The sequence below is a fragment of the Helianthus annuus genome, chromosome 15 (assembly GCF_002127325.2).
Source record: "Helianthus annuus cultivar XRQ/B chromosome 15, HanXRQr2.0-SUNRISE, whole genome shotgun sequence".
Taxonomy (NCBI): domain Eukaryota; kingdom Viridiplantae; phylum Streptophyta; class Magnoliopsida; order Asterales; family Asteraceae; genus Helianthus; species Helianthus annuus.
The window spans coordinates 90988267-90999504 of NC_035447.2; the positions used below are offsets into that span (position 1 = coordinate 90988267).

At 40.1% G+C, this 11238-nt stretch overlaps 1 protein-coding gene across 5 annotated transcripts; it reads left to right on the forward strand.

The window, feature by feature from the left end:
- The first annotated feature begins 1346 nt into the window (after positions 1 to 1346).
- LOC110885144 lies at positions 1347 to 10646 on the forward strand. Of its 5 annotated transcripts, XM_035983936.1 has the most exons (4): positions 1347 to 3509; positions 3596 to 3938; positions 4858 to 4945; positions 9225 to 10646. In XM_035983936.1, the coding sequence occupies exon 4, from the start codon at positions 9227 to 9229 to the stop codon at positions 10601 to 10603; it is 1377 nt and encodes a 458-aa protein (XP_035839829.1). In that variant the 5' UTR covers positions 1347 to 3509; positions 3596 to 3938; positions 4858 to 4945; positions 9225 to 9226; the 3' UTR covers positions 10604 to 10646. The 5 variants fall into 5 exon arrangements, 3 of the variants coding, with proteins under 3 accessions (XP_035839829.1, XP_035839827.1, XP_035839828.1); XM_035983934.1 differs by having other exon boundaries at positions 1347 to 3938; XM_035983935.1 differs by having other exon boundaries at positions 1347 to 3938; positions 4869 to 4945.
- Positions 10647 to 11238: the final 592 nt, after the last annotated feature.

Below are 11238 nucleotides of genomic sequence, written 5' to 3' on the forward strand. Positions count from 1 at the left end.
CATGCATTTAGGACCTTTGGAAACCTATGTCGAAACTCATTAAAGGTCCTCACTTAGAAACCGTGACTAACAACTCGAGCAAACGCCATTATATTATGTCGACTATGCTATCTTACTTACCCAAGCAGGTAACCTACGCGGAACGAAACGCTAGTGCATATGAAACCTAAACTATACGTCAGCGGACGTCGAAGTATATCGCACACGAATTTTGAGGCAAGGCCTTTGGAAAACATGATTGGGCACGACAACAACGATGCTAATCTCGTCAGTGGGAGAAGATTTCACAAGAATTCATAACAGTCGATACTTACTCTAAAGAGACTCACAACTATTGGCGCCGCAAAAGAAGTCACATGTCTCCGCATTCCCCTTACTTCATTTATGGCGATTATGCCATGTACGACATTCTATGGTAATATCACATAACAACCAGTCATCACGTGAACTTCCAGGTAAAGTCCTTAAACTTTTTCTATTGAAATCTTGAGTGAGTAGATTTTCGCATTTCTACTCTCCCTAATGATCGTTGCACCACAAAGATTTTCTTCCATGATAGAAAACAGTCAATTGTTTTATTTTTGATGAATTCATATGTACGCATGCATTGTTTGTCGCGCATGTGGTTCGTTGATCCGTGAAGACCATTGGAGGGCTTCACTCCAAATTGTCGTTTTGTCAAAGCTCAAATATCGTTCGCTATACTTGATCTTTGCATTGTGATCTAGATGACCCGCATTGTTGCGAAATGTTGACTCTTTGATATCGAGTCAATGAACTCGTTGAAACTCATTTCTTTTGTGTTACATTACATGGTTTGTTCATTGTAACCATGTCGAAATTTTCTTGTCAACACATGCATTCATTGTTGGAGTGTGATTAAACCAAGTTCAATTGTTTGAACTTGCTCGTAATATATATTCGATTCAAGGTCTTATATGATGGTTTGAGGCCATCATATTCGAAATAATCCCAACAAGCACTTCATTTGTCTTGAACCATAATAGGCTTGTTTGGTCTTTGACTTCATTGAATCGTTTGCTTGATCACGATCACCTTGTGGTGACGTTTTCATAAATTTGAAGCTTGCGCTAACCTCGTTTACACACATCATGTACGGATTTATTTATTTATTTATTTGTTTATTGATATTAAATCCGCTTTGTTGATTTATCATATTAAAGCAATCTTAATACAATCGTGTGTTAAGATAATGGTACACAAATTCATTTCATATTTCGGTGTACCTCTTAACGGTTCTTTCAGCATCGATCGAACATTTTGTGATATTCATTGCTTTTTCATTTTCGATCGAAAACATTATTTCCTTGTTTCATTTTCAATTGAAAATCCTATGAGATTTGTTTGAAACAAACATTCAGATTTCCTTCGTCGAACTTTCAGTTGAATTCAAACACGGTGAATTTGTTTGATCACCACTATTATTGAATTATTTCCATCATTACGACACCTTGTGGTGTCGGTATAAACTTGTAGCCTGGGCTAATCGTAATCGAGCGTTTCATGTAAAACACAGGTGATACTTGTTCGATCACCACTATTATTGAAACATTTCATTGCTACGACACCTTGCGGTGTTGGTATTAACTTGTAGCTTGTGCTAATCACGATCAGTCCTCTCATGCGAAACTGTATATGCTCTTCGTTTGACACATCATTTAAGTAGTCTTAATGCAACTATGTATTAATACGATGATACACCAGGTTCGGTTGTATTTCATTTCGGTGTATCCTTGCAACTCAACAATGTCAACCCGTTGATTTCATCTTATTCATTTATTGGTTCGATAATTAACAAATCACTTTCATGATACTATCCATGTGAGCTTGTTGATTCAAGTTTCAATCATTCAACAACCAATGCCAGTTTCCGATTGGTAGTAAATTCTATTGTTTCAAAAATTGAATTGCAATTAGTGAACGTTCATTTGGAATTCTGTTGGTCGAAATTCCTCTTTGTTGATCCCCGTAAACTTAGTTACATTGGTGATAGTATCACAACACTTCGTTCACTTGACTTCGATTTCTGGAACAAACTCAGCTGAACCGTTGGGTTCTTAGTGATGCAAAATGTCCTCACATTCACGTAATTTGAATAAGTCTTACTTTGATTACGCGTTTATTCACCTTGGCATTGTTCGGACTTACCTGCGAACGACACAACTCTGAGGAGACAACATGGACTAAATTTCGAGGACGAAATTTCTGTAACAGGGGGAGAATGTGACAACTGGTAATTAACGGCCTCTAGTTACGCGATTAACAAATGTTTAAGCCGATAATAAATAGCGTTTAAGGCACAAATTAACTTAGTTAGGCTTTTGGAATGCCTAGGAACGCCTATCTGACGCTACAGAGCGCGTATGGTAATCTTTGGGAGATCTGCTGAGCGTTAAACGATAACAAACTGACACCGAACGAAATGCGGACAACGCCAACAAGTACGAAGTTTATACATATAACATATACTTATGGATTATGTTTTGCGAAAATATTATGCTTTCGAACGACACAAAACGCAAACATGAATGAAAAAAACGAGGAAACAGTAACGCACCGACAATCAACGACGAAACGAAGCACCGGACTCGAATTTCTGTCTCGATATTAATATATTATGATATATTTAGCTTCGTTTTTAAATTTTATTTCCCGTAGTTGAAAACGGATCGAAAAACGGGTTAGAAACGACAGAGAAACAAGTTACGCGTTTTAATGCGACGATGATCATATGCGTCAAATATCGACATCCGATGTGAATTTTTAGGCGTTTCGTCTCTAAGATTATATTTTATGGCGTTATACGATAATCGGGTTCGAAAACGGACTTTGGATTTTTATTAGGCCGCTTAAAACTCGCTAACGGGCCTTGGGCCCAACCTACTTGATAAAAAAAAACCTAGGTATAAAAACTAAAGTTATAAAAACTCTCCTCATTTGAAACCCTAGGTAACAAATGCGCACACCAGACCCCTCTTCCAACTTTCTCTGCATCTCCTTCTTCTTTGATGAAACCCTATCTTTCTCATTTTCTACAAGACACACACAACATCAATCCTGTTATCTCTCTCGACTGATCATACATAAAGCACAGACATAATATATGGTTGATGTCTCTTCTGGAAACCTTATCAACATCACCAACACAACCCCCCCCTTTTCTTCTCCGGTCGGTCGACACCCACAGCCCCCTAAACCACCCCGCAACCCCTCTGTTGCTCGATACTAAACGGCCGGCCACCACCATTCGGTGGTGGCGTGCAGCAGCACCAACGCAGGGAACAAAGAGAGAGAAAGGAGGCCGGCGATGAGCTGGCAAAAGTTACCAGCGCCGCCGCTACGGCGATGGTGATGTGATGAAGATGATATTGATGTCAACGGAGGTGGTGGGGTTTGGGTGGTGTCACAGCGACGACAACAATCAACACGGGCCCTGCTCCGATGTCGGTGATGACGACGGTAATCAGGTGGCTCCGACCAAAACTCTGGTAAGTTTTTGTCTTCTAGATCTTCCTCATCTCAGTTCGATAAAAAGCACATGATTCAAGTTGTTGAGTTGCGAGTCTCGGCTCAGTTATGATGGCAGGGGTGTAAGGAAGCACATGATTCAAGTTCGGTTCGATAAGAAGCAGGGTGGTGGCTCGGTTCAGTCTTGACTCGGGTCAACACCGGGTCAACTCGGTCAATGCTGGTCAACTCAGGTCAACGACTCGGGTCAACACAGTCAAACTCGGCCAGCAAGAGTCAAACCACAGACATGAGTAATTCGGTTCGGTTTTCGGTGTTCAGTCAAAACTAGGCAACCTCAGATTCGACTTGGTCAACACCGGGTCAACTCAGTCAATGCTGGTCAACTCAGGTCAACGATTCGAGTCAACCGGTCAAACAGGTCAACGACAGTCAACACGAAGGACCCGGTAAAGTTTAAGCGTAGCGAAATAGTTTACGTTAGATTTTATATAGTTGAACGCGAAACCGAGCTCGACCGATACCGTTTGTGATTAGTTACGTTTTATTTTATCGTATTTGATAAAATTTTAGTATAGTGTTTGAAGTGCGTGGATTATTGTTGTGTTTTGACAAAATACGACGACTTTTATTGTCGGGTTATTCGATAAACAGAGGAAACTCTGTCCGTTTTTTTCTAAAAACCCGTAACATGAGACGTAATTACATTCTAAAAACGACACTTATCAACAATTCGAGTTTTTCTTATAAAATATAATATGGAGATATATTTATTTGACGACGTTTTTCGAATTATAAAACGAAGTTGTAAAACGACGACAAATTAAATAACTTGGTGTACTTTCGTAAAATAAATATAATTGTTATATTTATTTCAAGTGACTATTATTTGACGATTATTTATTTCCACGTTTAGAGACATCGAAACCCGATACACTTTTACAAAAAAAAATATAATGTTTATATTTATTTCTAACGACTATTATTCGGCGATTATTTAATATAAATATAATTGTGTATATTTATTTCAAACGTCATTAGTCTGTATACTTTTATAAAATAAATATAACGTAAGCTACGACGAGACGTACGTTGATCCATCCACGTACTTCTATTCCTAACGACTAACACGACTTTATAAATATATTTATATTTATATATAAATATATATTTTAAGTCACTCGAAAACTAAGACGTTTCAAATACTTTGTATTTATCCCGATTATAAACGGGATCAAATAACCATAGATTGGTTATTCTAAGTCAAGATAACACTACCTTAGAGTCGTTTAGTTAACGATTCGGTAGAGCTCGGACACGTAGTTTAGCTACGTTTAAATTAGAAACTGATAAGTTATTCCTTGTTAGGAATGCTTTAGTTGCACGCTAGCGAGTTCACATTATTGGAATGGCATCATGAAACCACGTTAAGCTAGCTTCGCACAGGAATGTCAAGGTGAGTTCATAACCCCCACTTTTTACTGTTTTTACATTTTTATAAATGTTTTCGGGGGTGGAAAGACATGCAAGTTTTTGCAAAAGTAAATAACTTTTCGATGAACGAAAACTCATATTTATAAACCGTGTTGCGAATGAATTTCAAGGAACTTAAATGGTTTACGAATGATTTCGATCAAACATACCGGTTTTACAAATTTGATCAGCATATTACGAAACGTGCATGATTTTCTAATGGGTACGGGTGACACAGTCGAGGTGATTCGACACAGTCGAGGTGATTCGACACAGTCGAGGTGATTCGACACAGTCGAGGGGATTCGACACAGTCGAGGTGATTCGACACAGTCGAGGTGATTCACGCAGTCGAGGTGATTCGACACAGTCGAAGTGATTCACACAATCGAGGTGATTCGACACAGTCGAGGTGATTCGACACTAAAAACCGTCTACACAGGTTGAGTACTTCCTATGTCGCCGCCTACGTTAATGTCCTCGCGAAACATTAACAATCAACCTGATCATAGACGCTTTACATACCCATTTACAACACTAAAACTTTCATATATTCATAAGATTCATTTGATGGAAACTCACAAAAACATGAATTTACAAACTTTGGTAACGTTTTTCAAACTATACCTAAGTAAGGGGACACGCTGATCCTGCTTACAAAGGTTCGTTTGGGCTCGGCCCATTCTCTCTCGTGCAATGCACAAAGACTATTGTGGGCTAGACTCACAGTTTTTCATATATCATGCCAAGAAAATAATTTTACTGTATTTTCTCAACAACTTTGAAACCGGTTATCAAAAAGATTTATTTTAAATCTTTTCAAAACAAACTATGAACTCGCTCAACTTTATGTTGACTTTTTCGCATGTTCTTTCTCAGGTTGCATTTTTAAAACTAAGGAACGGTTGGAATAGGAGAACCCATGGAAATTCGAGTACCTAGCAGGCGTTCACTGTTTAGAAGTCTTAGCCTTTTGCTTCCGCTGTGCAATGAAGATACCGGTCCAGTCACGCCAGCTCTGATATTTCGGGGTGTGACAGCTTGTGCGGTAATTTCCGCTGAGAAGTCAGAGAACTACCTATGGGTGTTGCAGAGGATCAAGTCTATGCTGGCAGGATGTATGGAACCGCGCGTGATTTTAACAAACAGGGATTTTGCGCTAATGAACGCGTGTGAACAAGTTTTTCCAAAAGCGCATAAGTATCTTTCTCGGTTCCATATTCAATAAAATATTAATGAGAACAGCAAGAAGAAATTCTCTGACAAGGAGTGGAAAGAATTCGTACGTACATTTTGGACATTGTGCGAGTCTACGACCGAGGAAATATACAGGTATAACTTGGAAAACCTTGAAGCACAGCTGAAAGAAGATGACCGTGAACGTGAGTATTTCTTACATAATTATGTTCAAATTTTATATAATAACAAAAACTGACTATTTACGTTTTTTAATTTTAGAGGTTTTTGATTATTTGAAGAAATCCTGGTTGGATCCGTACGTGAAAAGTTTGTATCTTGCTGGATTAACAAAACTATCAACTTTCACCAAACTACGACCAACAGGGTTGAGGGCATGCATGCAACATTAAAAAGTCACTTTCCAAGTCATCGCAACACACTGGATAAACTTGTACTGTATGTTGATCATGTTGTTGATAGACAATACGCTGAGATTAGAAGTAGCTTTGAAACAAGCCTCCGAAAAGTGATGACGCACCACAAGAATCAGCCCATGCTTGCATATATTCTCAGAAAGGTTTCAATATATGCGATTGAGCTTTTGAGTATGGAACTAAAACGTAAGGAAGACGGGTTGAGAGCCTACGGTGCAAGCTGTGGTTGCCAACTTTTTACTAGCTGTGGTTTGCCATGTGCCTGTCGTTTGGAAAAGATGGAAAATAACGGTAATTAATATACTATAATTGACCTTTCTCGGTATGATTTTGCCACCTAATTTGTTTTCATCCACAGGTCAGCAAATCCGGATCACACACATAGACGTGTTCTGGAAGAAGCTTGACTTCAAGCCTGCAAGGAATAACATAGAGGATATCGATGTAGACGCGGAATTTGAAAAATTAAAACAACAGATCGATCCAACACCCCCTCAAGTAAAAGGAGCTTCTTTGAAAAGTTTCAGCAAATCCTCAATCCAGGGAACAATAACAAAAAACCTCCTGCTGTTCTGAAGAAAACTCGTGGTCGCCCAACATTGAAAACGCAGGAAGAAAGAAAGGCTGAAACCGCTAGAAAAAGCTCTTACATTCCGTCAGAAGAAACTTGGGTCGAGGCCTCAGACGATCTTCCCCGTCACAGCTCGTACATATCACCCGAAGATTCTAGAAGAGAAAAGAATACCAAACCGCTCAACCTACACCCTGATTTCCCGATGATCAAGGTGGGTCCTAAGACAGATATAGCGATCCGCAACTACTCATCTCAGATTCCCAAAGTGATCCATCCATACATCGTAAGAATAAAGGACGTGAAACCAGATGGTCATTGTGGGTTTCGATTGGTGGCTGTTGGGTTAGGAGTGAAACAAAATTCATATTTGATGATCCGGAAACAGCTTCTAAAGGAGTTACGTATGAACGAATCGCTTTGGAGGCAGGTTTTCGATCCGGAAAACATAGGACATTATGATGCGCTGGTTACACGGATCGATTTCAAGGGGGTGGGACGAGCAGGTATCGAAAATTACATGACGATGCCTGAGACGTGGTTTCTTATTGCCCAATTTTCCCTCTGCTGGGCGGGCCAAACGAAGCTGAGCAACCTCCCCTGGTGGTTGCGGTTGTGTTCGTCGACGATGGGCATTTCATACATGTAGAGCTTGGAGGTTGTTATCCAATGCCACCCCCAAACCTACTCTGGAGAGCGAACAGAACAGAGCGTGCAGCAGCCTGGCATACATTATACAGGGATCAGATCAACGCGTACGAAATGCTTACGTATCGTCCCCCTGACCTTAATGTAACCCCATATGTTCACGATGTATCTTAAATGTGTTTAATAATAATCACGTTTGTGTTTGTTCAATATATGCGTTACATCACGTTAAAAACCAAATGTCACCGACACGACCCAATCAGATTCAATACGCACTTGTACGACCCAAAATGACAAAATACATCATAATACTATAATTAATGAAAAAATACGTCATGTTCATCTATGGTAAGCGGCTGATACACATAACACTACTCATAGGAGTCCTTGTGCTTTCAAACCAAAATGATACGATATAATGGAATATGACATCATACGTAACCGATTTGATCCGGAACTTGCCGTATAGTCCATATATATTAAAAATGATGTTTAATGTAAAAAGCGTAAATTTTAGACTATTATCGACGCGTTTGTGAATTAAAAACAATTTTCCAAAAATAAAAAAAGGACCAAAGCGCCGCGCTTTGACCTAAACGAGGCGCTTTGAACATCAAAGCGCCGCGCTATGGCCATAGCGGGGAGCTTCGGTCCCTCGTTTATACTAAAGCTGGGCAGCTTCTCCCCGACTTCACCCAAAAACAAAACACACACACAAGGGGCGATTTCACACACTAGAGCCGGATTTCGATTTTTCAAGCTTTCAACAGCTAAAAGGTAAGATCGAACACCCTTAATCGTTTCGGTATATCCAACATGTTGATTATTGTGTTGATTGGGGCGGGTTATTCAGATCCGGCTGGGTCTGTTCTTCAAAATGAAGAAGCAAAGCGCCGCGCCGAGGCCAAAGCGGGGCGCTTTGGTTCATGTTTATTTTTTTATTATTAGTTTAATTATTATTATTTGTTTAATATTATTTGTTTATTATTATTTGTTTAATATTGTTTGTTTAATATTATTTGTTTATTTAAAATTATTTGTTTATTATTATTTGTTTAATATTATTATTTGTTTAATATTATTTGTTTAATATTATTTGTTTATTTAATATTATTTGTTTAATATTATTTGTTTAATATTATTTGTTTAATATTATTTGTTTATTTTATTTATTATTTGTTTAATATTATTTGTTTATTCAACATTATTTGTTTATTTAATATTATTTGTTTATTTAATATTATTATTTGTTTATTTAATATTATTATTTATTTATTTAATATTATTATTTGTTTGTTTAATATTATTATTTGTTTATTATTTAAATTGTTTAATAATATTATTTGTTTATTTTTTATATTTAATATTATTTGTTTATTATTTAAATTGTTTAAATAATATTATTTATTTATTATATTTTCAACGTGCAGGGATGGATTCCTCCGATGATGAGATTGAGCATATGGAGGCTGAGGGAGAGGTGGGGGACGAGGGAGAGCCGACATGTTCGTACCTGCAGTTTCCGCAGGGGTCACGGGCGAGGGGGAGATGCGCTAGGTTGCGCACCATACAGATTGCGGAGCAGCTAGGGATAGACTGGGAGCTGCTGGATACCGTGGGAGAGGTCGCGCGGGCGCGTGATATAGTTGGACTAGATACTCCTTGGTCGCGCCTATTTGAGTTAGCGGTGAAGGACTCGTACCCTGAGCTTACGGTCGAGTTTCTTTCTACGTTTACATACGCGCCGCATCCGGCGGATTACGTGGAGGACCCGGATTTTCCAGTCCACGAGGTTACATTCTGTCTCGCCGGTCAGGAGTTTCAGATGAGTGTGCGGGAGTTTGCTGTCATTACAGGTTTGTACACAGAGCCTGAGCTTGATACTGATTTATATACGCAGGCGGTTAGGATGATGGACAGGCAGACGCTTATCAGTTTCTGGAGGGCTATTTCCAGGGTTCCCTTTGGGAAATCCTTGCAAAAGCCCACCACCATTAGAGACCCCTTGTACCGATACCTGCACCATGTTATCGCGTCCACTATCGTGCCGCGGGGTTCCAGCAAGGAGAAGGTCAACCTCAGTGACCTTTTCTTTCTATACTGCCTACTGCGCCGCCAGCCCTGCGGTCTAGCAGCCTGCCTGGCAGATTACTTTGCCACAGCATACCACCGGCAGCTCCGCGGGCAGCTGCACACTAGCTCATACATCACGGCCATTGCACGCTCGCTAGGGATCGTGCCCAAGCATGATCCGCTGCTGTCCGATCCGATCCCGTCATCCAGGTTGGGCTGCGCGTCAGTATCGAGCATGCAGATCACCGGTACCTTTGATGTTGGTCTGAGGTTCAAGGGTCGTGACGGGCTGACTTGGCAGCCGGAGGTGTTGCCGGAGGTCATCCCGGTTGTTATTGAGGTGAGGCCTAGAGTGTTAGCCCCTCCTCATGTTCAGGAGGCCGCTCGGCAGGCTCAGCTACAGGCTCTGGGCCTCGATCAGCCTAAGGACGAGGCTCAGGCTCAGGCTCAGGCTCAGGCTCAGGCTCAGCCTGTATTCGAGGATCCGGCTCAGGAGGAGCAGGTCGAGGAGATCCCGGTACCACCAGTTCAGCCAGCTCCTGAGCCGCCACACTACCCGCAGCATGTTTACGCTGACCTGCCTCCGGCAGCGCGTGAGGTGGCTTGGGACTTCGACCGGCGCCTCAGACGTCAGGGCGCACGCATTGACTGGATCGTCCAGACGCTCGTTGATCTACGAGAGCTCGCTGCGTTGCCTCCACTTCCCCTCCCACCGTCCCCACCGCACGAGGATTAGTACCTTACTTTGTTTGTTTAGTGTTTTGTTATGTATTATGTACTCAGTTGTACCTTTTTGTTTTGTATTGTATGTACAAACTGATATATATATATATATATATATATATATATATATATATATAAATATATTGCAGTTAATCTTCTATTTACATCACGTTGGTTCTGGATTTTTTACGTTTAATTCTTATGGCTTTCTGTACATTTTATTTAACGTGTTCGTTTAATTTAACAAAATAAACAACGTTAAGAACTTATATTATATACATTCTATAAAAATAATGACGTAATGACGTAATTATAAAACAACTATGAATTTTATGTAATAAAACTCAAATAAAATTTTTTCCTCCAAAAATCCCTACCAAACTAATCCAACCAAAAATCCCTACCTAACTAACCCACATCAACCCACATCCTTTCTGTGTAAAAAAAACATCCAAAGCGCCGCGCTATGGCCAAAGCGGGGCGCTTTGATCTTGGTCAACAGACAAGGACTGACAGAAATCAGTCCTGGTCTGTTGACTAAGACCAAAGCGCCCCGCTTTGGCCATAGCGCGGCGCTTTGGATGTGCAAAAAGACAAAAGGTGTGTGCGAATAGACCCCCTAGTTTAAACCTAGTATTTTTTAGTTTT

Coding starts and splice junctions, on each gene's coding strand:
- LOC110885144 (XM_035983934.1), top strand. CDS start 9,227: ATGGATTCCTCCGATGATGAGATTGAGCATATGGAGGCTGAGGGAGAG.